General features: G+C 42.1%; 2 protein-coding genes across 2 annotated transcripts; both read right to left on the bottom strand.

Annotated features, from left to right (window-relative positions):
- Window positions 1-3,431: 3,431 nt before the first annotated feature.
- Window positions 3,432-9,318, bottom strand: LOC139576458 (small ribosomal subunit protein mS27-like). The gene is made up of 11 exons (XM_071402604.1): window positions 9,212-9,318; window positions 8,806-8,883; window positions 8,319-8,389; window positions 8,043-8,101; window positions 7,552-7,666; window positions 6,733-6,811; window positions 6,464-6,579; window positions 5,854-5,956; window positions 5,465-5,607; window positions 4,577-4,744; window positions 3,432-3,998 (listed from the first exon to the last, which is right to left on the bottom strand). The coding sequence occupies exons 1-11, from the start codon at window positions 9,285-9,287 to the stop codon at window positions 3,750-3,752; spliced, it is 1,257 nt and encodes a 418-aa protein (XP_071258705.1). The 5' UTR covers window positions 9,288-9,318; the 3' UTR covers window positions 3,432-3,749.
- Window positions 9,319-15,355: 6,037 nt separating this feature from the next.
- LOC139576456 (zinc finger protein 366-like) lies at window positions 15,356-25,099 on the bottom strand. Its single transcript, XM_071402602.1, has 7 exons — window positions 24,910-25,099; window positions 21,900-22,943; window positions 21,313-21,480; window positions 20,444-20,594; window positions 19,672-19,863; window positions 17,855-18,029; window positions 15,356-17,719 (listed from the first exon to the last, which is right to left on the bottom strand). The coding sequence occupies exons 2-7, from the start codon at window positions 22,937-22,939 to the stop codon at window positions 16,848-16,850; spliced, it is 2,598 nt and encodes an 865-aa protein (XP_071258703.1). The 5' UTR covers window positions 22,940-22,943; window positions 24,910-25,099; the 3' UTR covers window positions 15,356-16,847.
- Between the last annotated feature and the right edge of the window lie 1,419 nt (window positions 25,100-26,518).

Below are 26,518 nucleotides of genomic sequence, written 5' to 3'. Positions count from 1 at the left end.
TTGAGAGAATGCCAAGAGTGTGCAAAGCGGTCATCAAGGCAAAGGCTGGCTACATTTGAAGAATCTAAAACATAAACATATTTTGATTTGTTTAACACTTTTTTGGTTACTACGTGATTCCATATGTGTTATTTCATAGTTTTGATGTCTTCACTATAATCTCCAATGTAGAAAATAGTAAAAAATAAAAGAAAACCCCTTGAATTAGTAGGTGTGTCCAAACTTTTAACTGGTACTGTAACATAAAACCATTTCCTCTCTAGTTTAATAGACCCATTAATCAAGTTAAGTATGCCTTTTCAGTATGGTCCCTTCACTACACCCAGCTCTTCCCTTTCAAGACCATATCTCACTGCTCATTATGTCCAATTTGTCTATAATACATTTTTATTATTTTAATTCATCTTAACTATATTTGTTCGTTCCACTCTTTGTCAGGTTGAGTGCTTTGATTGCACTGTACTTCCTCAATTGTAAAAAGGTTCATTTGTTCACATACTGCTACCGTATGCCTACCTCACTCCAAATGTTGCAGTGGGATCTGGTGACAGCTATTTCACTCCTACCGGCTTGCCAAGACCAGAAGTACGTCATTACCACATCAGGAGGGCAGTAGGATCGCTGTGTCATGTTAAGTCTCATTCCCCAGAGAGTCTGAGGGCAGCGGGGTGCTACCTAGTAACCCATACTTACTGTAGGGTCACTCAGACAGTATCTGCAGCAAAGCTCTCTCTCTTCACAGCATTGTTTGTGTATCCAGTCGTTAAAGCTGTAACTACACAGGTTTAGCAGCAGTAGGCTATTCAGTTTGATTTGAATGGACTTCACAGGTATGTGTTATGTTCAAGTCATGTCTGGAGGCTAAAGGAACTTCTGTCAGGTCCTACTTAACCCACACAGAACAAGTCAGAAGATACTGTAGGTCTTCCACCATCATCTGAACATTGCCTCAATGTTCTCTCCGTGTCAGCGTTTTGTTCAGAGATGGTGTTTTAGGTGGCTGGGCTCTCAGGAAGAGAACTCCTCACAGGTAGACGGGAGATTCTTGTCCTGGACAGTGCTCCTCTCTAAAATGACCTCAATTGTGACTGAGCATTGCACTCACACCTTCTTCTTTCCCTGGTCTGAAATAAAATATGCAATAACAGCAAGTTGTCCTTTGGGTTTGCATAATGTTTCTCACCTAAAACTATTGTCAAAGAGCAAAATGTTATTTTCACACACAGCACTTGTTGCAAGGGGCATGTAGACTACTGTTTTTGGAAGAAGGGGAATAGGGAGAGAAAGGAGAGCAATGAGAGTAATCTCATTTGTAAATGCAGAGTTCGTGTGTACTACTGAGTGCAATATTCTGTAAAAACACACCGCAATACGCACATCCTCAAGCCCTCATGACAAATCAGTTTGATCTTATTTGCCTTCATTAATCTCTTAGCAGGCTTTAAAATGTTAAATATGCAGCATTTTCTTTGATGAATGACGGAAGATTAATAAACCCAGTATCCCGAGACACCAGTGCTGCCAGTTGCCGAGCCAACAAAAACACACCCTAGCAGCATCTTATCCTATAATCTGTTTTAAAGAACTTAGACACAGCAACATACTGGGAAAAGTTGTCATGTCACCAGCTGCAGAAAATGTTCCCTTTCCCATTACATCTGTATATCACATCTATAAATCGAGAGAGACAGAGAAGAGTTCCCAAAGCTTAAACTTGTAATCCCAGAAAAGAAGCAGCAGCACAGGGGAGGAATAGAATAACATGAGTATTTGTTGATCAAGCATTTATGAGGACACAACGGTCGTTTCACAGGGGTGATGGAACACTCTTCTTAAAGGCCCAGTGCAGTTAAAAACGTGATTTCCTGTGTTTAATATACATCTACACACAATGAGGTTGGAATAATACTATGAAATTGTGAACATAATGATAATGCCCTTTTAGTGTAAGAGCTGTTTGAAAAGACTGTTTTGGTGGGATGGAGCTTTGGCTTGCCTGGTGACATCACCAGGCGGTAAATTAGTAGACAAATAAGAGAGTTCCAAACCTCTCTGCCAATAACAGCCAGTTTTCAGTTTTAAGGTACTTTATTCTTGCTTTAGCAAAATTCTTGCATAAGAAATGTATCTTTGCTAAGAAGCTATTTTTGTTTCTTTTTGACCATTTTCATTCAAAATAATCACAGTAAGGTACTTTATTGTTACCCAGAAATGATTTGATTACCCAGAAATGACTTGGAGATAAAAATGGCCGCATTGGACCTTAAAGTCAGAGACTTTCTCACACTTTTTAAGTAGCCAACAATCTTTGATGTCATAATCGGAAAATGTGTTTCAATCAGATGACATACAGTTACTGCTTGTGTGATGGAATGTTGTATGTTTTATAACATAAAAACAGATCCGATCCATGGGAATTTGCAAATGGCAGATCTAGTAGGATATAACTATTTTTAGCAAATAAAAGGTTCTGACTAACTCTTAGGGAGTCAATATGGAGCCTCCACACAACAATGGCTCTTGTTTGTGACTTAAAAGTATTTGTGCTGTCTATTCAGCTTAGTCTACATAACAGGCAGTTTCCCAAGCCCATGCCATGAATGCTCAATAGTTGTAGCATTATGTGGAATGAACACATTATGTGAGCCACAACAGTTATTTTTCCCCATTGATGACTTATCTCCCCCCAAATGAAAAAAAACAACAGGGATAACTTAGCCAGAAATGTTTTCGCCTGTGGTACTCGAGTAGGCTATGTTGCAGTTTACTAAAGTCTCAATACATAATTCATACTTTACCGTTATGCCACTGTTTTGATACACAATACAATTTTCCAGACGTCACAGAAAGACCTCTCAACGTCTAAAACAGGGCCAAGCAATACACCTACGATCTGGATCTATGATAGTGTGCTTTTCTTTGTGGTTGTGGCCTACAGATAAGGCTAAGAAATGCAACTGTATTCATGCCTGCGTAAAGGACACATTTTGTTTTCCCTAGATCATTCATCAGTTCCCCTAGGATTGTATAACATGGGTATTCATTCCCCTGGGAGAAAACACATGCACGCGCACACACCAGCGCACACAGCCTGCATGTACGCTCACAAACACCTCATTCTGATAGACGAGAGGAAAAGGAGTGGGAGGATTTCCCCCGCATTTCTTATTTTCGGCTTACATGAGGTCATAGTGACCATCAGGCTTAACAATCACTAGACTGGAGCTAGACCAATAACATCATGTTGATGTCCACAACAGGAAATACAATATACTTTCAAGAAAAGTACAAAAAAAATCGAAAGAAAACAAAGCTAAGGACAAAACAGAGGTTATGAGTATTACGTGTAAAACCACTTAAAAGTTAGAACTACAAACTAAGTCTTTGCTTTGTTTATATTTGTGTATAAATAATCAAGTAAAGAATCATTATTTGAAGATCACAGTAATTTAATAGACAAACTTCCATTATGGGGAGTTTTGATCTTGTTTACAGTATATTGCTAATCTGCGAATGGCATTTGTCCAACAGACAAATACTTGATTTTTTGCTTTTCACGTACATATGATATTATTTCAGATATGACCCACGCTTCTTGTGTATGTTTCACTGAAGACGTTGTACGGACCCAACAGTTTATGAAAAAGCACCAGTACTATGTATTGATGCTTTGTGGTGGTAGAAACTGCAGGGGACGCACCCTCGTTGTAGAGTGAGCCCCAGTGGAAGGGGTCAATCCAGCTGTTTGTTCAGCCCTGCTTTGCAGCTGCCTTTGCTGCCTGATGGGCCCGTCTATCCTCCTCAGCCCTCTCCCTCATCTCTTTCTCCCTTCTGATGAGCTGCTGCCTCTCTGCCTCCCACTCCCCCACCTTTCTCTGGTACTGCTCCATGTCAGGGCCCTCTGCGGAGGCTAGGCTCTGCTGGACCAGGCTGGAGACCAGCACCTGCAGGGGACTAGGGTCCACCTTTCCCCTGGACTGGAGCTGCCCGCTCAGATCCTACACATGGCCAGAGGAGATGAGGTGGTGAGCGATGGGGTGTATGGAAAAAGAGGCATTAAGGCCTAGATTCAATCAGATCAAGTGTTAAACGGCGATAGCCGACACCCGCATAGCTGATGTTTAGCCTGGTGTCAGACGGTGTAATTGCTATCAAACCGGTGAGCAGCTGCTCTTGTGATTGTCACAATGAGGATTTATTTTAGCCTAATCAAGGTGTAGGCCTAGATTACATCACACATTCCAGTATTCGAACTGGTAAACATGGCTGCATGGGATTCCTACTAATGAGACTCCGTGCAGCCAAAGGCATTGTCCGCGATAGTTATGCCGGAAGCCGCTGGTGGATTTAACAGCTCTAACGCGGTTCCACCTCTGACACCGTCAAAACACATGCTATGCGGGTGTCGGCTGGCGCCAATCTAATTGAATCGAGCCCTAAGTGTAACTGTCGTTGTAGATGAGTGCTTAATAGCAATTTATTCAACTGATCAAAACAAGAAATCTGTAACACAACATACATGCAGTCCATACACAGGCTCTTCCTTTGTTTGATTGATCTTCCCTTTGCCCAGTACCTTAAACCTGCTGGCATAGAGGGGTAGCTTATCTCTCTCTGCCTGGTCGTCCTCATCCACCTCCTCCTCCTCTTTCTTCCCCTCCTCTCCTCCTGACTCGTCGTCCTCTCCAGAGGAGGAGTCTGAGGCAGAGGACAGGTCCTGCAACAGACCCGCCAGGTAATCCACCTAGGAGAAACACACACACAGCACAGGTTTAAGGAAACACACAGACGCAACTGGGACAGGCGGACATGCACTGACAGACCGACACGATAACTTTGGAGCAATGAGCATCCCCTCATTGTCCATCACCTCATTTGTCCATCAGGACAAAAGACGGAAGCGAAAACAAACACACGCAGACAATGGCACACACAATTAATATTTCCTGATCTACACAGAGCCATCAGTTCTGACACTGTCCTGCTTTCTGGCAAACCTGGTTTGGTTCCCAAAGTCTCACAAATTCCCCCTGGTCTCCAGACTCCACTAAATCACATTACTCTGCTCAGAGTTGAACTACTGAACTAGATAGGGCTAAAGGAGCACTGCACCAGGGTGAGTTAATGTGCGTCTGAATATAAATAACCCAGATAGAACAGTCTCAACACTAAGCCCTGGAGATAAACCCTCAGACCGTCTCATACCCTGTACCTGGATAGTAACAGCTCTCTACTGCCACCAGGTTGCTGTCATATGCTCATTGTGTTATTTGCAGCATTTGATGAGTAAAATGAGATTGTAAACAATCAGCTAAACTGTACAGGCTTCTTATTCATGATAATGCTTTATAATGAGTTCGTCTTATACGTGTATAATGTGTTACTAATGATCTTGTTCGTGTTAGATACTGCTTTAGTAATTGTAAAAAGTACAGGACTAAGACAGGTATTGGTGAGTACATACAGCATCCTTTGATAGTCTGCCATCTCCGGGAGCGGCAGCTACTCTCTCCATGACGGCCAGGGCCCGGCCCAGATACCCTGGGGTCCACATCAGAGGCATGCCCCTGAACACAGCATGGATCCCTGCCGCCATCTCCACCTTACCTAGGAGACAGACAGAGAGAACGAGAGAGGAGCAGGAAGTGGAAACTATCAGAGATGTGATCAGCACAACATGACAACCAGACCATGCGGTTTGGAGAGGTTGATTTAAATGTTTGACAAGAGGATAAAGCAGGGTTTCCTGAGAAATCCTCATCCTTCTGCTATCAACAAATGGTTAGGAATATGAGGAAAGGCTATGGCTTGTTTTAGGACCAGGAGTATGGTCTGACTGGGGGAATTACACACCTAGTAAAGCACAGCCCAGCAGTTGAGCGCTGACGCCTATAGAGCCATCCTGCTTCAGACCAGATATCAGCAGCGATGCTCCCAGAGCCCTCTCCTCTGACATCTGCACAGTCAACCAACACAAACATACACTTATGCTTCAGACAACATTTGAAAATAGCATAATGACTGACTTCCACAGAAATACAGTAACTGTGGCTGCTAAATTTAAACGCATACATTTTGCACTCGCCTTTTCCTACTAGCACTGACTGGTGATAAATACTTTGTTGAGGGAAAATCTACTTGCTGCGATTGTGATAAGTTGTCTCACCTAGCTATCTTAAGATGAATGCACTAATGTTAGTCGCTCTGGATAAGAGCATCTGCTAAGTGACTCAAATATTAAAAATATGTAAAATATATATATGTAAATATCCATATTTATCAAGGGGGATGGTGTTGTGCTGGGATCATAGTGACCTTCTCTACACACATACGCCCTCCTTACGTTACCAACAACCACTACTTTCTACAGAATCCAGACACTCCAAATGTTCTTTGGCACGATAACTTCTCCGGACATGTTGGTACACATGAAGTACAGAGCAGTGAATGCTACTTTACTTACGCTGAGCTCTGGTTTGGTTGCAAGGTAATTGCTAAGTGCATACAGGGACAGGATCTGTGTTGTGGGCAGATCAAAAGACTCCTGAAGCATCACCTCTTCCACGACAGAACAGGCACCTGCAGAAGAGGAACAACTTTGTGAGGTTTTAAGCTACATGTCATGTGTGTACATTGGCTTAGTTTTGTTTAACTGAGTTTTTCCCAAAGGGGTTCTGGGATAACTTTACAGTTTGACAGATATTACAGTTTCAGAAGTAAGAGACTCTTTACCTTTGAAGTCTTCATCTTTTATGAAGGAATCTATCAGAATGTTGAACGTGAAAACATCTGGGAACATTCCATATTGCACCTAAATACAGAAACAGAGAACGGTTAAAAACTTTCCATAAGCACAATATCATAGTCAACCTCAGACATTGAGGTCAAACTCTTTAGAATGTGGATTTTCAAAAGGCACTATGTATTGGACAATTACCATTCTAGGTAGAACATTAATGAGAATGTTATGGTCATGGAACATTGGGTGCCAACATGGAGGACAGTTTGTGACACTGTGTTTCTATACTCAGAGTTGATATTCACGTCATACAAGGAATTCCTCTTGACCATCCCCTCAAATTAGGTAAAACATTGATACCCATTGTAAAAAAAAAAAGCCAACGTCAGTTTTTGTTATACAGAAACAAAAAAAACATGCTGCTGTAGTGTTCAATGTACAAGTAACCAGATCAAAAAATCACGACCTTTGGTAGCTTAATGTTCCAGTCGGTAGCTAGCTAGCACTCACTAACTCGCATAACTGCTAGCACCGTCATGAAAAGGGCATGAGCGAAGCCCTACAATATTAGGTGTTTTAGTATTGAGAACGCACAGGAGCAGGTAATGTTGAAAAGTAATCTTTTGACATGTTGTACTTTTCTTAAATGTAGTTGAATTTGCAATTGACAAAAACAAGCAGACAACAAGAAAATGTCAAGTTTTTGAAGTGAGCCAACGGGGTAACCCAGCTAACCACAAGTTGTTTTCACCATTTTCATTCTATCTAATACCGAGTGGACTATGGCTCTGCTTAGCATAATGTAGTCCTACCTTGTTCTTGACTGTGTGCAGGGCCTTGTCTCTGGCCCCGTATCTGAGACACTGTCTGACCCAGCTGTGGACAGTCCAGTCTCTGAGGTACCAACAGTTTGGGCTGTGGCGAAATCTACAGGAGCGAGAAGAGAGATGTTCAGACATAAAAAACAAGAACAAACAAGTCATGAATGTTTATGACTTCTGTTATGTCATTTTTCTGACGCTTTTATGCAGCATAGGTCAAGGCAAGCGTAACCGCTTAACCCATAGGCTTGCAACGCAATATTCTTGTTAATCTTGTAATCACATAAGAAACAGATTCCAGAGGAGGGGAGAACAGGGAAGCTCTTAGACAGCATCGAAGCACAGAACAAACATGCATGTGACTGAACATAAACACACCATAAAAAAAACTTTGGAAGAAAACAGAGGTCAGAAGACAGTGGCCAGGAAGTGAACACCCTAACAAAGAAAATAACATAACAGGGCATGCAAATTAGGCTTACTTATACAGATAGTACTCTGCTTGCTCAACCTCTTCTCTTGACGATATGTTGTCAACAAACTGAAAAAGAAAACACACAGAGATATGGTTATTATTTCATCCCGTTGACTACAGTTTGATCAGAACCTAAATCATATTAGTCGTATTATTTATATCTTACCCAACATGTCATTGGTGTACCAGATATGACAATGAAGTAGTTTGCTACAGCAGAAACTGGTTGACATACATACAAGCTACAAGGATGAAATCTCTCGGTACTCTAACATGCTCTTACACGTGATATTGACAGGGAGCTGACAGGGAAGTTTCGGTCGTACGTCCTATCCATCAAGGCGGCCAACAACGCTGTAGGATGACATGTTCATATACAGCTTTACTTTCACATTTCACAAGAGCTAGACTTGCTGAAACTTTCTGCCATTTAAATATATGACTTAAATCTTCAAAAGACTTTACACTACTAATAACACAGTACAGTATCTGTCCATGTGTAGCTAACACTGCCCCCCTGTGTTAATTTAGTGCAGACATTCACAGACATTGTCACTGACTTGACAGTTACATCTTCAGTACTACTTATGCACAGAATAACGAATATTTTCACACGTCACTGTGTCTCCCAAAATTAAAATGCAACTGATGTCCTGTCCACTTAACAGCTAACATGTGACAGATATGGTTGAGGCCCACCTTTCATTTGTTGTACTGGGTAGGGACAAAGAGAATTGTTAGCAATGAGTTTCTTTGGATAGCTGTCTTACCCAGATTTTGATGATCTTTCTCTCTTGCGTCCCATAATTTGGTGTCTGTGTATGGTGTGGAAAGTAGACATCTTCTGGCTGTAGGACATAAACAATAATGACCACACGTTACATAGAGTAGACAATGGACTCTGAAGGTAACATGCACAATGCGATTACAGTACAAGCAAATACTAAGTTAAACTTTGAACAAACGGGATAAGATGCATCTTATTTAGTTTAGCTTGTTAGGAGTTAGGCTAGGTCAGAATGGGTTCATTATACGTAGCTAGCTAGGTAGCCACCTGGCTAGCCTGCTAGCTACTTGCCTGGCAAAACACAAATAGTTCGGACAAACAGTGAATCAATCAATGATAGAAAACGTTACTGATTTAAATACCTATTTTTTAGTATTAAAAAACTGTACCTATAAAACTGTGATTTCCACACTTCTGGATAACTTTGACAGCTCCTAAACAACGCTTCAAAGTGTAGGCTGCCATCTTGGGACGATACCAATATATGACGGAGGGGAGCAACAATGTTGCGTGAGAGAGAGCCTTGCTCAAATACATGTTTAATGCGAACCGTAACACCATGAAAAACAGTATTTATAATACTGAAATTGAAACGGAGTTATTTTTTCTAAATACTATAATTATGTATGTTTAATAAAAAATATCAAACATAACATTAGAATGAAACCCTTTATATCTATTGGTACGGCCTCAAGTGCCTGTTATGGTGAATGTCAATTGTCCCAGTGGCAAATTCATCGGTAATAGGTAGGCCTGTCTGATCAAACCCATCAATGATTTTATTTATTTGATTATATCAAAAAGGTCTAGATATTATGTGCAGACTGCATAGTCATTCAGACTGATGATGGCTCCGCTCCAGTTAATTTATGGCTCTTCCAGTTCTTCCAGGAATGGGCAACATTGATCCATAAAACCAATAGAGATAGATAGAAAACGAATCTTTATATCTGTGCTATTATAGCGTCTGTGACAGCATGGGCAGCGCCATTGAGGCTACAACCCATAGGAATCCCACCCAGGTGACTACTTTAAAATGACTCAGGCATGGCGGAGTCCCTGAATGGCGCTACCCATGCTAAAACGGCCTTTTGGCCACTACAGGCCTCAATCATTCTCTATGATAAAACCACAGTTTATAAACCATATTTGATAAAACCCTACTGAATCGAAGGGAATGGGAAACACTGTAAACTTTGATTTAAAAAAATACACACTATTGTAATGTTAGGATGGGCGACTATGGGAGTCTTATTCATTAGGCACCAATAGGTACAGTACGCCTTAGAGTTCCACACATTTTTGGGCTCCACAGTTTTTGGGCTGTGGAATGGTGCAGCGGTCTAAGGCATTGCATTTCAGTGCTAGAGGCGTCACTACAGGCCGTGGTTCGATCCCGGGCTGTATCACAACCGTCCGTGATCGGGAGTCCCATAGGGCGGCACACAATTGCCCCAGCATCTTCCGGGTTAGGGGAGGGTTTGGCCGGGGTAGGCCGTCATTGTAAAATAAGAGTTTGTTCTTAACTGATTTGCTGGTTAAATAAATTATTATTTTCCGATTCAAAACAGTAATTTTTTTAATGTTGTGCCTTAATGAATACGACCCTGATGTCATAACCTTCCCTCTGTCACCTGTTCAGGTACTGTGGGTGCGGATGAGCTGAAGAAACAGTAGGCTATCCTCCCACAGAACTCAGCTGCCCTGGCAAGACTCTTTTGCTTCCCCTGCAAAAAAGGAGCCAAAAAGTAGTTGTGCAGTTATCAATACCAATTTATTTCAGTGCACCTTCCACCGCTCCTCAAACCCAGAGCAAACAGAAGAGGGAGACAAACACATCCTCTTCTTGATTTTTATCAGGCCCACTAGGCTACAAATTCTGAAGTGCATTTTGCTGTGTGTAGTGCATCATTATTTTGACTAATCACTGTGCCAGTCGTACAGCCAGTGTAGGATATACTGCCCTAACTGTATTGCAATTGACACAATAAGAGTTACTGTAACTAATAACAAAAAAATGCATCCCACCCTGACTCCACCACTCAAATATAAGCTACTTCAAATGTAAGAGATAACGCCCCCATTAATGGCTTAATCTTCTCTGAATCCTTTAAATGACTTAATTTACCAATACAAAGGTAATGCATAGGCTAGGCCTTTCTAACCAAAGACCATATGGCTGCTAAAGTAGCTTCTAATGTATTTGTGTCAGATCATAGTCCTTCACCTTGAACCATTGTTTTTATATTCAAAACATAGTGTAATCTATTTGTTTACTACGGGACGCTCCTTGACCGTGATTATGTGAACTTCTTGGCCCAAGGTCTAGGCAGGTGACAGGTCATGTCCTGGGTGGGTCTCTTTTATTAAACAAAAGCGGGAAGAATTTCTGCACCCTTTAGTACACTGACCACCAAAACAGGAAGTCCCTACCTGAGAACCGTGCCAAAGAGACCACACAGGAAGTGAAGCGTTTTAGCAACACAGTTGCTGCAGACATAACTCTGTCCCTCATCCCGAGACATTATGGCCTCTGTGCAACTTTACAGGGAGAGCTTTGAGTTCCAGCTGTGTGTTCCTGGAAATAGTGAATGAAGAGAGGCAGAGAGGCCACACACCCCACTTAATCTTACAACATTTACATAAAGACCCTACAACACCATCTCTACACATTATGCACTGATTCAGGTAGACACGATACGATTTATCCTTGCAGTTTGATATTCTACCAGGTTATGAGAATTTACCCACCACGTCTAAAAATGTTTTATCTCAGTGACTGTGAGGTGGAGATAAAGAATCCAGAAGTAGTATTTTTCAGTACCAAACTGTCTTTCATCCCTTAAACCGGTTCCTCTTTATTTTAAGATAGATTTAGCCTGATTTGTGTGTACACTGTACTGTAAGAAGTATGAAAATGTATGCACTCGCTACTGTAAGTCACTCTGGATAAGAGCGTCTGCTAAATGTACCACTGCTGAATTTGTACAGTTCAACTGAGCCATTCATGGTGATTACTGATTAATACATTATTGCTATATTTTAGTAGATGCTCTGGATGACATACATGAGCAATTTGGGTTAAGTGTGTTGCACACTGACATACACTCAGGATATGAGGCAGGTCCTCAACAGACATCACCGACAACAACAAAAAGTGCTCTTCACCGATGAGTCGCGGTTTTGTCTCACCAGGGGTGATGGTCGGATTCGCGTTTATCGTCGAAGGAATGAGCATTACACCGAGGCCTGTACTCTGGAGCGGGATCGATTTGGAGGTGGAGGGTCCATCATGGTCTGGGGCGGAGTGTCACAGCATCATCGGACTGAGCTTGTTGTCATTGCAGGCAATCCCAACGCTGTGCGTTACAGGGAAGACATCCTCCTCCCTCATGTGGTACCCTTCCTGCAGGCTCATCCTGACATGACTCTCCAGCATGACAATGCCACCAGCCATACTGCTCGTTCTGTGCGTGATTTCTTGCGAGACAGGAATGTCAGTGTTCTGCAATGGTCAGCGAAGATCCTGGATCTCAATCCCATTGAGCACGTCTGGGATCTGTTGGATCGGAGGGTGAGGGTTAGGGCCATTCCCCCCAGAAATGTCCGGGAACTTGCAGGTGCCTTGGTGAAAGAGTGGGGTAACATCTCACAGCAAGAACTGGCAAATCTGGTGCAGTCCATGAGGAGGAGATGCACTGCAGTACTTAATGCAGCTGGTGGCCACACCAGATACTGACTGTTACTTTTGATTTTGACCCCCCCTTTGTTCAGGGACACATTATTCAATTTCTGTTAGTCACATGTCTGTGGAACTTGTTCAGTTTATGTCTCCATTGTTGAATCTTGATATGTTCATATACATATTTACACATGTTAAGTTTGGTGAAAGTAAACGCAGTTGACAGTGAGAGGACGTTTCTTTTTTTTGCTGAGTTTAGTTTAGAGCCTGCTGGACTACAACCCAGTTTGGGACTCTGATGACAGTTAAAACTGTGGTGCAAGGACACAAACATCCCCATTAGAACAGACAAACTGTACAGGGCTGTACTCTGCTGTGCTCTAATGTAGTGCACTGTACTCTACTCTACTGTACTGAACTATAGTTTACTTTTCTTTACTGTACTGTACTCTGCTGTGCTCTACTGTGCTGTACTGCGCTGTTAAAACTTGTGAAACATCGATGTCTGTGATTGGTTCAACAATATAAAGACTACAAAACCCAATTTAGAGTCTGCAACATTACAACCCAGTTTGGGGCTCTAATGACAGTTAAAACCCGAGGTGCAAGGACAGTAACATCCCCATGAGAACAGACAGACCTGACCAGGGGAGAAGAAAGGAACTGTATAATTTACAAGAGGAAGAGTATATTTTTGAAAAGAGAAGAGGTTGTATCAACCATTTTAGATAATATCCTAACCATAACACATTAGGTAGAGGGACACAAAATGGTGCTCTGTAGTAACTGCCTGCAGCTCTAGCTGTTATTGTTCAATACATTTACCAACATATATCTGGCTTTGAAATTGAATACAGCTTTGTTATGGTGATTGATCATGGTTCATCATTAGATTAACACCATACTGCCTGATTTGTAAAAGCACAACCTTTTCAGACCAATCACTAACGGCCACACCAAAGTTTTTTCAGCCACAGGACACATTTTCCCATCAGAGTGAATGACTAATTTACCAGAGTCCCTTATTCCTGACTCCCCCCAACGGTTTCACTTCAGCAGAACCTGTGTGAGAGTGAACACCACTACCTCATTGAGAGGTCTTCTCTCTGTGCTCTATCTGGAGCAAGTAGATGTTCCCCTTAACTGCTGATCTATAGTCAGTTTTGAAGTTTCCCTCTCACGACTAAGGTTCGGATAGGGGGAAGTTGAGCTGATCGTAGATCTGTGCCTAGTAGGGGTAATTTCTTCCCTTCTCTGTGCTTCCTTTCCGTGCCATTTAACCGACGGTTTGGGTTGAAACATTTAGGTGAGGAGAGAAGAGAAGAAGAGGAGGATGTGAGAAGTTCCTCTTGACGTTTGCAGTTTCATACCTGGGATTTGGTGGTCTCTCTTGATAGAATAGGGAAGCATTGCTACATTGTATTCTCATTTTAAAAGTAATGTCTACCACTTTACCTGCGATGACATAAATGGTGGGTTGGCTGATGCAAATGTCAAATTATCAGTGACCTTCAAGTCAAATAGCACAGTGGATGACAAATTGCTCTTTAATCACAAAAATAACACTTTAGATCAAACCTACAAGGACAATGCACACACTCCTCCTTTCCTACAATCAACAATAAAATGCATTATTCTGAATCACGTGAGTGTTCAGGAGGCGTGTTGTCTGGGACACCCACAGAGTCTCGTGAACGACCGTTTGATCGGGACGTAAAAGAGGTATGGGGAGAGACGTTTTCTCTTCCGCTTCCTCTCCTTTATGAGAGAAGCGAGAGATCTCTGTTCTCCAAGAAGAAAGTCAACTCGTTCGCAAGTCATTGTGATCATCTCTGGTGCTGTACTGTGCGGTTTTAGAGAGGAGGAAACGTGGCAGTTGGATGAGTCCCTGGGGGAACAGGAGATCTGAGTCTTGCACTCTCATACGTTGTAATTAGTCTCTTAAGTAGACCTCCTAGTATGGGTGTCTCACTGGTTCTGCAGTCGACAATGGTACATCATTGCCTGGCCAATAAAGACAACTGTAAATTGGCTAAAGCTGAGACAGACTAGCACCCAATGCGAGACCTAAAATTCACTTTTCATTATTCTAGTGTTAAGTCATGTTTCTCTCTTATCATCAGGCATGCAGTAGTTGCTATAGAAGGCACATTTGGATGTATACAGTAGATCAAAGGCAATCATCATCAGGCCATTCAGCCCTATACACAATGCTTTAGCAGAGTCATACAGAGAGATGGAGTTGACAAGACTGGAAAGGACTACGGTCAGACTACTATACTCAACTCATTAGGCGTCATACCCTCCCAGTAAGCAAAATAAAGTATTTTCCAGGCGTTGAAAATACATATTCTCCGGACGTTGAAATCAGATTCATTTTCGGTTCTGAATGACAGTTGGAAAGACATCACTAACAGACATTGAAAATATGTTTTTTTTTTGTCATTGATAATGTGGTTACATTTTCTACTGCACGTACATTCCTAATGAAGTAAGCATTGTATAATAATCATATTTGTTATCCATTTAATATAGGAAAGAGGAGCCAACTGAAGATTGCAAAATATACTATTTATTATTGTCCTCATCTGTTACATGCACTTATGATAGCTTTCTCAAAAGCTTTAAAACCAGCAACTATGATTTTCTAAGTAATACAATTTACAGAATAAACCAACAGACCATTTCAACTACAATAACTTTCTCAGCAATGGTTACAGAAATATTTGTTGTTGTTGCTATGACTGTGATATGTTATTGTTAATCTACCTTAATTGAGTGCACTGACTGTAAATTGCTCTGGATAAGAGGGTCTGCTGAATGACCAAAATGTAAATGTAAAAACAAACACTTCAAATCAAATCAAATTTTATTGGTCACATACAAATGGTTAGCAGATGTTATTGCGGGTATAGCTAAATGCTTGTGTTTCTAGCTCCAACAGTGCAGTAATATCTAACAAGTAATATCTAGCAATTTCACAACAATACACACATTACACACAATCTTGCAGAGCATGCTGGGTATTATTATCATGAGCTCCGCCCCCAAACAAGTAAAAATCTGAATGAATCAAGGCTGGTCGAAATCTGAACGAATCATAGCCATTTAGACTATGTTTCACAAGTTTGAACAGCACAGTACAGTACGGCACAGTTCAGTACAGTAGAGCATGATTGGTTCAGTACCGGACCTAATCTGAACCAATCATAGATGTCTATGTTTGAGACAAATTAAGGTTGGTCCGGACCAGATCAAATCTGAACCAAGCATGGACGTCTATAATTGGTTCAGATTTGGTCTGGTACAGACCAAAAATCTACGTCTGTGGATGTTGAAATCAAGGCCAGTCCGGACCGCACCAAAAAAGGCGGCCAGCCCAGACACGACCAAAAAAAGACGTCCATAAGACGTCTCCGTTGGTCAGTGCTTAGTGGGCTGTGGTGTGCCTTCTCATTACTTTCCTCTACACAAATCTCCCCCCCAAAAATTCTTAATTCTTACAGCACTTTTATTCATTTCAAAGTCTCTCATTAGATGAGATTACTTTTGTTCGTTCATTATATCACACAACAAACAACATAATTTACAGACCTATTAAAGCTTCCAGTAGAAGAGCATTTGAAACTAGCATTAAAAAAAGAGAAATAACTGTTATCACATTGTAATCCCATGCTAATTAATTATAGATTGACAAGTACTAGTTCAAAAGTAACAATTTAGAAAAAATATATTTTCAAAACAATTGAATTTTATTTACAGCACAATTTCACCCTGATTTCAACTAAGCTTTTCTTTAAGACACATCTTTTCACATGCATATGTATTGTCCGTTCTACCAGCCTGAAATACAATACACTTCACAGCTTATTAGTTAATCGCATGCTATTTTACACATTTTGCCAATTGGGCTGTGAGAAAACGTTGCTATTTTACATCTTGAAAGATGTAAAATGCAACTAACTGGGTTCAACTCCGTCAGACACCATAAAATACCTTTTATTTTTACAATTATTGTCCAGCAAGTGTTTAAAAGCCTTCATTGTTGAATTCTAACATTTGATTATTCAAATATGTCATACAAATTCCAAACTTATTTTTGTTTTGTTTTATAGCAATATGAAATGCTACAGGGCTAATTTTGTTAGCAATTTGGCATGTTTTTCTAGATTTAAAACAACACTTATAAAGCAAACATTATCTCTGAGGTCTTGCGGGAGCGTGTGCTACGCCAGTGGCTTATTCGAGTTACTACTCAATTCTTTCCCCACCCTTTTACAATAGCTCTCAACCCTCTTCTCTTCAGCACAGTAGCCTATTCACTACTCTTACTCCTCTTGTCACTACTCTGTAGAAGAGGAACTCTTACTATCGTTATAACTCCTTACACGTCTGTATTCTTCCCTGCTAAGATAACGTCTAAACTGCTTTCTCTGTTCTTCCTCTACCCTGCTCCCAGCTCTCACCAAATCCTCCTCTTCCTCCTCATCAGTCCCTATGGTTTTTGTTAAGACACCAGGGTCTGAGTGGTAGTCTTTTTCACATGGTTCAGGTGTGTCCATCATCTCCTCGCCTGGATCAGAATGGTACACCTGGTCACCTATCTCTAGCTGGTCTGGGTCAGGCTGATATGACTGGCAACCTACCTCGGAATCTGAGTGGTACGTATGTTCACCTGTATTACCTGACTGTGGGTAACACAGCTTGCCACCTATGTGGTGTTCACCTGCCTCTGACTCCGTTTCATACATCTGGTCACCTAATTCTAGGTTAGGTTGGTACAGCTGGTCACCTAGCTCTGAGTCAGAGTCATACACCTGTCTACCTGTCACACATTGGTACAACTGCTTATCTGCATCACCTGGCTCTGAAACAGGCTGATAAACCTCACCATCTGCCCCAGGCGGGTACACCTGTCCACTAGTCTCCATGTCCTGTCTATACATCTGTTTAGTTGTCTCAGACCTGTACGCCTGTCCCCCAGTGTGGTGTTGGTAGACCTCAGGGCTGTACTGGCTCCTCCTGTACAGGCTCTCCTCCTCATCCTCGTCCTGACAGGAGCTCCCCGGGACGCTCTCCCCGTCCGACTGGGAGAGGCGCAGGCAGGGCCGCGGCCGCCTGGGCTTCTGGGAGAGGTCAAAGGGCTCTTCCTGGCTGTAACGGGTCAGGAGGCCCAGAGGGGCCGACAGGCAGAAGCGCCCCTGCCGCCTGGACACTGAGGGACAGAGACTCATGTTACAAACTGACTGGCTGATTCTGATTTAGCTTCAGGGTAGGAATGTTGTAGGAAGTCTCAATGCAGGAAGGGAGTAACCATATAATGAATTCCTCCATAGCCTTTAGTAATTACCTCTTGCATCCAGGCCCCTATCCATGATCCCATGTTTGACTTTCATGTGGCGGGTGAGATTTCCCTTCAGAGTGAACTTGCTAGGGCAGTAGAGGCACTTAAAGGGCCTACTGTCAGAGTGCAGGTGCATATGGCCCATAAGGTTATGCATTCTGTTGAACTCCTTCCCACACAGCTGAAAACAAGTAAAAACAAAGAAAGCAGTCAAATATGTGCTCACGGACAAACCAATAAGTATTAAAGAACAAACCGATTATGGAACAGATTTATTTTCGGCCTAAAAAGACTTCATCAGGGTCCTAGGAAAGAATTATACGTGCTTGACAGCAACAGACAGATAAGTTGATAAACCAAAACCAAGATGTGCTGTAATTTTTCCTCAAATAAATAATTAAATAGCAACTATTGAAATAATTTGTGTACACGTTCCTTGATTACAATTTGTGAATTCCGTTATTCCCCGAACCACATCCGTGGCAATTTATGGTGTAGTAAACACCAATCAAGGGCAAAACTGCACGCCATGTAGTCTAAAACTGTGCCCATTGATCAAACTTTCGTTTTTATCAAACAACTAATGTGTTAGATGACTAATCCTCTCTGCACTCAGAGCTGTAACCGGAGCTGGACGTACTCATGAATGAAAGTGTGCGTGTGCGCTCACACACACACACACACACACACACACACACACACACACACACACACACACACACACACACACACACACACACACACACACACACACACACACACACACACACACACACACACACACACAGGGCAACTCCTGCGCTGTCCTTCCTCTGCATTCTTTTTTATTAGGGTGGTCCTTTCCTTCTGGAGGAGAGAGGGACTGTAAACTGTCCAAGAGGACCGTGAGAAAACAGGAAGCGTTCCCTCCAGCAACAGAGAAAGCGAGATGAAATCTATTTGTGTGGCCCATTCTCCCGGGAGGCTGGGGGCCATTGTTACAGAGGCAGTTTGTGCAGCGATATCCTTCCTATGGACGAGGATGGACCTCACTGCCAAATCCCCTGTCTATCTGCTATTTGCTAGTGTGGAGTTGCTTCAGAGTGTCAGTTGGCTTCATTAGTTCAGAGACTTTACATTATAGTTACAACCCTACTATACCCTTATTCGGGTATTATATATATTTTTAAAGGAACTCAGTCCGGCTTTAAACCTACTCTTGCAATTACGAAATTGGGTGGTGCATCATCAGTTCCTCTTGTCATGTCAGTCATTGCATACCATAGAGAGATATTTATAACCTGTCAGAAATGTCCAGATCAACTAGCCCATGTCAGCTAACGCTTTTTTATTTAGGTTTTTTAGCCCATAGATATTGTTGTAATTTTTTGGTCAAATATCACATGAATACACATTAGACATGGCAAAATGTATAGAATTGCAAGAAAATTAGCTTTAAAACGTCTAAATGTTCTTTACACCCCATGACAAAGTGTGTAGTTTTGCATTAAATAAGTTTTATACCTGCTAAATTCTCTCCAACAACAAGAGGGGTGTGAACAGTTTTTTTTTTTTGGGGGGGGGTCCCTAATCCTGGAAGGGGGGCCCCAAGTGAAAACGTTTGGGAACCCCTGCCAAAACACATGTTCAACCATCTGTGTTCAAGTAACCAAGCAGGTTAAATTGGTCAGAGATGTTAAAAGGCATGCAAGGCAGATAGCCAATTGTGATACTATTGACATGTATCTACAAGATGTATTATCTTCAGATACCCTGGCTTTAAAAGGAGTTGTTGCATGTGGCAATTCAAATATCATAAGAACATTCCCCATCAGAACACTCACCTTGCATTTGTAGGGTTTGATGTCAGAGTGGACGATCATGTGGGCCTTGAGGGTCTGTTTCTGGACAAAGCTCTTGAAGCAGAGGTGGCACTGGTAGGCTCGGATGTTAGTATGGATCAGGATGTGACGCTTCATGTTGGCCAGAAGGGTGAACTCACGACCACAGATACGACACTTGTGCTCCTTCACCCCCTGATATATAGAGAGAGAGAAAGAGAGAGAAAGTGAGACAGAGAAATAACCATCATCGTGGAACATTTTCTTACGTCTTGGCAAGCAAGTCCGTCAGGGACAAGCAAGACATCGCAGCAAGATGTTAGCATGACACCAAGAGAGTGGATGCCTTGTATCATTAAAACAATGCCTAAACATGCAGCTACTGTTACTGTAACCAGCACTCACATTTCTCTCTTAAGCCTCATTTGTCTGTTTTTGAGGATAGCTGCTCTTTGTCATGGCTTCACCATGTAGTACTAAAATACTGTTTGAAGCAGAAACAATGATGTGCAATGATGCCCAGTAGTGTAAAAGCCATCATACTGTCATAAATATCCTACAGCAAATGAAAAACAATAACAACCAAAACCATTTCAAGTCACCAAATGGAAAGGCTCCTGATGTAGGCAAAGTGTCCTGTCACCAACAGGTATAGTCTACCTTAACACCCACTGATCCACAACCTAGCCCTGTAAAGACATTTTCCTCCGAACACACATGTTGACATTAGTGGACATTAGTACTTGGACAGTATGAAGACCCCACCCAGCCTTACTTTATGTGTGAGTGTGTGCTGTTTGAGGTGATGGGACTGTATGAACTCCATGCCACACTCGCTGCAGATGTATGGCCGGATGTCTTTGTGCTTCATCATGTGGTTCTGCAGTTGACTGGGGTACTGGAAGCTCTTCTGGCACTCACTACACCTATACAGAAAACAGACATTCAGTACACCTATACAGAAAACAGACATTCAGTACACCTATACAGAAAACAGACACTACACCTAGACACAAAACACAAACTCACTACACCTGGACAGGAAACAGACACTCTGAAGTGGCCTGGATTTATCCAAAAAAGCTAAATCCTTCCACTACCTTGGGAGTCAACAGAAAGTTCCATGCATTAAATAACATGTTTAAATTCAAGTTCAAGTTCAAACTGAAAGTGAAAGAGATATTCAGCCACTTGATGAACATGTAGGTCCAGTCATAACTGTACTTCTTATTTATTAAAAGCTTACACATTTCGGCATTGGAGCCTTCATCGGAGCGTTTGCTAATACCAGAGACTGTATAACTGTATAATCATACTGTATTAGATGTATACAGTAGTAGACGTGTAGCCTTCGGTTTATAAGGACTTTTATTTTAGTGTTAGGTACTGTAAGTCTTTTGAGTCTTTTGGGACTTTTATTTTGAAAGCGACAATAAATGTCCCTGGCTCCTTGGTTGTCTTGGTCTGGAGACAACAAGTAATAGTTTCCTGTTATAATCCGCATTTAATTTTTTGCTGCCGTACCCACAACCAGAAATAAGGGTAACAGAAGTATGAGGTAATGTGTTTAAACCACTTTTTATTTTATTTTATTTTTTACATTTTCTGGTTTAAACCCCAGCTGGTGTTTCTGGGTATATGTACCTGTAGAGGGTGGGTCCTCTGTGGGCCGTCAGGTGTCTCTTGAGCTGGGCCAGAGTGGGGAAGTCTAGACCACACTCTACACATACGTTCTCCTGGCCCTTCTCATGCTTCAGCTCATGGGCCCGCAGCTCACTAGGATAGGCAAAGCCCCTCCCACACACCCCACAACTGGAGAGGAGAGATGAATAGCAATTGATTATTTGTCTAGCAGAAAGTAGACACTAACTAATCAAGAGTCATGAATAGTCATACTTATAACTATTCCTGAACTTTAGTTTATCTTCTTAAAGGGAAATTCCACCCAAAAGCTATATTCTGGTATTTGTTTCGTTAGTCCATTGTTGATACAGTCCCAACATGTTTTGCATGTCTGCAATCACATTTTCATAAATACTGCTGGCATGATGCATTTTGCATCATAAGGGTGGAGTTTTCCTGTAAGTTTGAGTCAAAGACGGAAGGCATGTAATGTAAGGTCCTTGTTAATTCAATCATTTTCTTAGTTATCAACTCGACTAATAAAACAGTATCTCCTGGATGTGTGAAACAGAACAGACAGTCTAGACAAAGCTCATCCCAGTACTGACCTGTATGGCTTCACTTCACTATGCTGCATCATGTGTCTCTTCAGGTGGCTGGTCTGGGTGAAGGCTTTGTGGCACACCTGGCACTTGTGTGGCCTTGTGCCCTGGTGGGTAAGAAGGTGGGTGTGCAGGTGGCTTAGCTGCTTGAACAGCTTGCCACACAGGTGGCAGCCGTGAGGCTTGAGCCCGCTGTGGCCCAGGATGTGTGTGACCAGGTTATACTTGGAGGTGTATGACTTCTCACACATACGGCATTTCCAACGCTTCTGGTCTCCCCCTACGTCTACGTAGTAGCTGTCGTCAATGTGGATGTTGAGACCTAGCTTCTCAGCGCTGGTCATCCCACCTCGAGGGCCTCTGTCTGGGCCACACCGACTAGGTCTGAGGGCCTCTCTGGGGTAGAAGGCTCCAGGAGAGAGGTGCATGACAGGCCCAGGCATGAAAAAGGGGAAGGGGAGGAGGCTGGGGTGGAGAGAGGGAAAGAATGGGGGAGGAGGGTGGTGCAGGAGGAGAGGAGAGGGAGGCCACAGAGGTGAGGGGCTGATTGGTTCCTGTTTCACCTGCACTGCGAGGCCCATAGGTGGATCATACCTGGACCGAGCCCTGCTGTGCAGCTGGAGCCGGGTCAGGTCGATCATACCTGGGATGGGCATGGGAGAGGGAGAGAGACGCGGATGAGAAGGGAGGGAGAACGGACGGTGGGAGAGATCAACAGTCCTGGTGTTGCCTCGACGCTCCACCTCCTCCATGTCTCCAGGAGTGGGGGATTCGGAACCCTCCATTTTGAGTGGAGTTCTTTTGCGTTTTTGGGAGCCTTCGCTCTGGGTGTAATGAATACCCTCAAGGCCCATAGGGAGATGGTGAGTCAGAGGGCTGAAGGTGGTGCTGTAGGCCTCTCTGGTCAGGGAGAGGGAGCGTTTGGGGGGGTTCAGGTAGAGTGGAGATTGGCTCAGGTAAAGACTGGGGTGAGAGACAGGTCTCAGGTCTTCCCTAAGAGGACTCCTCCTGTCTGGTCTGAAACCTAGGACATCTGTGTCCATCATTTACCTGCATGGGGAAATACAGAGAGGAAACCAGTTATTTATTTAAACTATTACAATATATTTATCATAAGAATGCTTCTTCGAGACCTGAAGAATAGGAAACAGCACTTAATTGAGAGTTATAGTGACACGCCTACAGCACAGGTAGTAGTGACAACCCAAAATGCTGTCACTTTTCTCAACCACCCATTTTTATTTTATTTAACCAGGCAAGTCAGTTAAGAACAAATTCTTATTTACAATGACAGGCTAGGAACAGTGGGTTAACTGCCTTGTTCAGGGGTAGAACGATTTTTACCTTGGCAGCTCTGGGATTTGATCTAGCAACCTTCCGGTAACTGGCCCAACACTCTAACCACTAGGCTACCTGCTGCCCCTCTGAAATCAGGAACTAACTTTTACCTCTCCCTCCTGCACACTTTACACTTCTCCCTCTCTATCTGCTCTGTTCATTTTTTTGCACGGATGGGTGGAAGGTTACTTCTCCTTTTGTCCTCCGCTAGCGCTCGATATATGATATCTTGCTGTGCTTTAGAGATCCACATGTTCCAAACACATGGACAACTTGTAGGTCTGCATACCCTGTATTCTCTCTGAAGAACCAATCAACTACATACACTAAAGAGTAGCCTGTGTATGATCAGGCTAATGTTGGAGTTCTTGTGGTTATGAATGGAAGACAGACAAATGAGATTAGCTGTGATAGAGTGAATCAGACAATGTGACGGGGAACTGTTCAACTTCTGCAGATGAGCTAAAAGAGGATGAGACAATACTGTTCATAATAAGGCTATTTATGTAAATACAGTGTGAGGGATGTTTCTGTGAACTGTTATCATCCTACAGCAGTGGGGGGTTGCTGAGAGGAGGACGGCTCGTAATAATGGATGGAACGGAGCAAATGGAATGGCATCTAACACATGATACAGTGGTGGAAAAAGTACCCGGATTGTCATACTTGAGTAAAAGTCAAGTCACCCAGTAAAATACAACATGAGTAAAAGTCTAAAAGTATTTGGTTTTAAATTTACTTAAAGCATCAAAAGTAAATGTACTTGCTAAAATATGCTTAAGTATCAAAAGCAAAAGTTAAAGTAGAAATACTTTTTTATTCCTTATATTAAGCAAACCAGACGGCACCATTTTCATGTTTTTATTTTATTTACGGATAGCCAGGGGCACGCTCCAACACTCAGACATAATTTACAAATGAAGCACGTGTTTGGTGAGTCCGCTAGATCAGAGCCAGTAGGGATAACCAAGGATGTTATCTGGACAAGTGTGTGAATTAGACCATATTCCTGTCCTGCTAAGCACTCAAAATATACTTTTGGTTGTCATGGAAAATGTATTGAGTAAAAAGTACATTATTTTCTTTAGGAATGTAGTAAGTAAAAGTAAAAGTTGTCAAAAATATAAATAGTAAAGTAAAATACAGATACCCCAAAAAATTACTTAAGAAGTATTTTAAAGTATTTTTACTTAAGTACTTTACACCACTAATTTGATTCCATTCCACCTATTCCGCTCCAGCCTTTACCACGAGCTAGTCCTCCCCAATTAAGGTTTCACCAACCGCCTGTGTTCTACAGAGAAAGACCAGTGAGATCTTCCAATGTTGATAGGGATAGGGAACGGGATGGTGATGGTCATCATAAAGGATAAAGATTAGATGACAAATCAATTCTTGTTCATAGAAAGACACAACAAATAGTCTACTCTAAGCTTCAATTTGTTATTGCATTCAAAGTGTGAAAAGAATATCATGATGTGAAGTATACAACATTACAATACTATACACAGAACATGGTACAGCATGGAAAGACCCCTCTGTCGCTCTCTGTCTGTCTGCCATGCTAGTTTGCATCCCCAGTGAATACAACACAACTCACACATTAAAACAAAAGCCCCTCCTCATCCCCCTGCCATACCCTACCCTGTTAGTCCTCTGTTGGATCTGAGGGACTCACCAGCTCAGTGTAGCTCAGCCTGTCTGTCCTCTCCTCTGTACTGTTGCAGTAGTGCAGTAGCTGTGTATTAGGCTGAGGTACCAGCTCCTGTACCTATCTCTCTGGCTACTCTGCTCCGCTCTCGCCCTGCTGCTGTCCTGACAATGAGCTACCCGTCCACGGACAGCATTTGAAGTGACTTAAGAAAGTGAACAGGAACAATCACTTTGTTCTCATTTTTCAGATGAGTACCTTCGGAGAGAAGGAAGGAAGGGAGGGGAGAGGAAGTCAACAAGCCTAGTGCCTTCCTGCAGAAAAATAAGGAAACCCTAGATAGACATCTTCATTTCTCTACAAAATAAGGATTTACACTGCTTTGGGGGTGACTGCATGAGGCTTGTTTTTAACAATTCAATAGTAGTACAACGTTGTTTAAATATTGTGCATTCATTAAAAGGCATGCAAGTCTGGGAGAGGAGTTTTAGACTGTCAACACCAACAGTTCTGGGAGTCACTTTCACATGTCTGCTTTTCCCATCCTGCAGGGTTGAACATAATACCACTGTACGTAGCTATGAAGTTAGTGCAATAATGGCTTCAGAAAATGTGCAAAAAAAAATGATGCTGGAAAGACAATTTATGCATATATGATTTAATTGAATTAGGAATCATATTTCGTTTTGTGAAGCTGATGAATGCTCTTGGTTAGGTTTTCATTTCTATTTAGAAAGTTTAAGTGCCATGATGACCTGACTTCAGGATTTCAAGTTGTATAGACACAAAACTAAATAAAAGTGAAGCTCTGTCTGTTTTAACATATTGTATATTAGGGTATCAATGTAATGACTGGGAATATTAGAGTATTTCAAGGTATTCCTTTGTTCACCTGGTCTGCTTTACCCACTTGGGTGATGGGGAGATGTTCTGCAGCATAAACAGAAGGATTGAGTTGAATCGTATTAGGACAGTGTAACATGTAGTGAGTCAATAGAGCCACATGGCATTGGAGAACCTCACTGAAACATGGGAGAAGAGCTCAGTTGTTGAGCAATATGTCTGACTGGTAGTCTACCAGGTATTATACAACGGGTAGGTCTAATCGTGAAGCCTGATTGGTTAAAAGCGCATTCCAGCCAGTGTCTATTCCACAAGTTACCAACGGCTAAATCTATGACGTTCAAATTCCTATTTACTCTGTTCCATCTGATTGTGCAATCCACTGTCTCATCAAGCCAGGCATTGCAGTTACAAACTGTAAAAAGCAACTAGACATTCTCACATTTATTTTAGACTAACATTTAGTTTTAGATTTATATGAACCTTGCTGTCTGTCTCTCCGACATTTGCAACATTGTTTCAATATTCAAATCGATCTCCAACTGTTCCATAGTAATGAATGTGTCGGCGTCGGGAGTCGGGACGAGAGAGAGTGGCAGGCAGCGTTTCTCAATCAGTCTAAGTCATGAATCAGCTGGCATCATTTTTATGGGTATATACAAAGAAATGTAAATTGGAAAAAGGTCAAATGAAACGAAGTGTTGTTAGTTTGCAGTCTTTCCAGCTTCAGTTTGACGTTATTGTGTTTCAATATTGAATTGCGATCTCCAAATCAAATCAAAGTTTATTTGTC

This window comes from Salvelinus alpinus, chromosome 5 (assembly GCF_045679555.1).
Source record: "Salvelinus alpinus chromosome 5, SLU_Salpinus.1, whole genome shotgun sequence".
Taxonomy (NCBI): Eukaryota; Metazoa; Chordata; class Actinopteri; order Salmoniformes; family Salmonidae; genus Salvelinus; species Salvelinus alpinus.
This window is presented reverse-complemented; position numbering and strand designations above follow the sequence as displayed.

What these genes read in the sequence shown, in the direction of transcription:
- LOC139576456 (XM_071402602.1), bottom strand. Translation starts at nt 22,939, where the DNA reads ATGATGGACACAGATGTCCTAGGTTTCAGACCAGACAGGAGGAGTCCT. An exon ending in AGAGGACCCACCCTCTACAG is followed by an intron (nt 20,595 to 21,312) that starts GTACATATACCC and finishes TTTTCTGTATAG; the next exon opens with GTGTAGTGAGTGCCAGAAGA. An exon ending in TAGGGGCCTGGATGCAAGAG is followed by an intron (nt 17,720 to 17,854) that starts GTAATTACTAAA and finishes TCTGTCCCTCAG; the next exon opens with TGTCCAGGCGGCAGGGGCGC.
- LOC139576458 (XM_071402604.1), bottom strand. Translation starts at nt 9,287, where the DNA reads ATGGCAGCCTACACTTTGAAGCGTTGTTTAGGAGCTGTCAAAGTTATC. An exon ending in GAAAGATCATCAAAATCTGG is followed by an intron (nt 8,390 to 8,805) that starts GTAAGACAGCTA and finishes GTCATCCTACAG; the next exon opens with CGTTGTTGGCCGCCTTGATG. An exon ending in TCTATGCCAGCAGGTTTAAG is followed by an intron (nt 3,999 to 4,576) that starts GTACTGGGCAAA and finishes GGCCATGTGTAG; the next exon opens with GATCTGAGCGGGCAGCTCCA.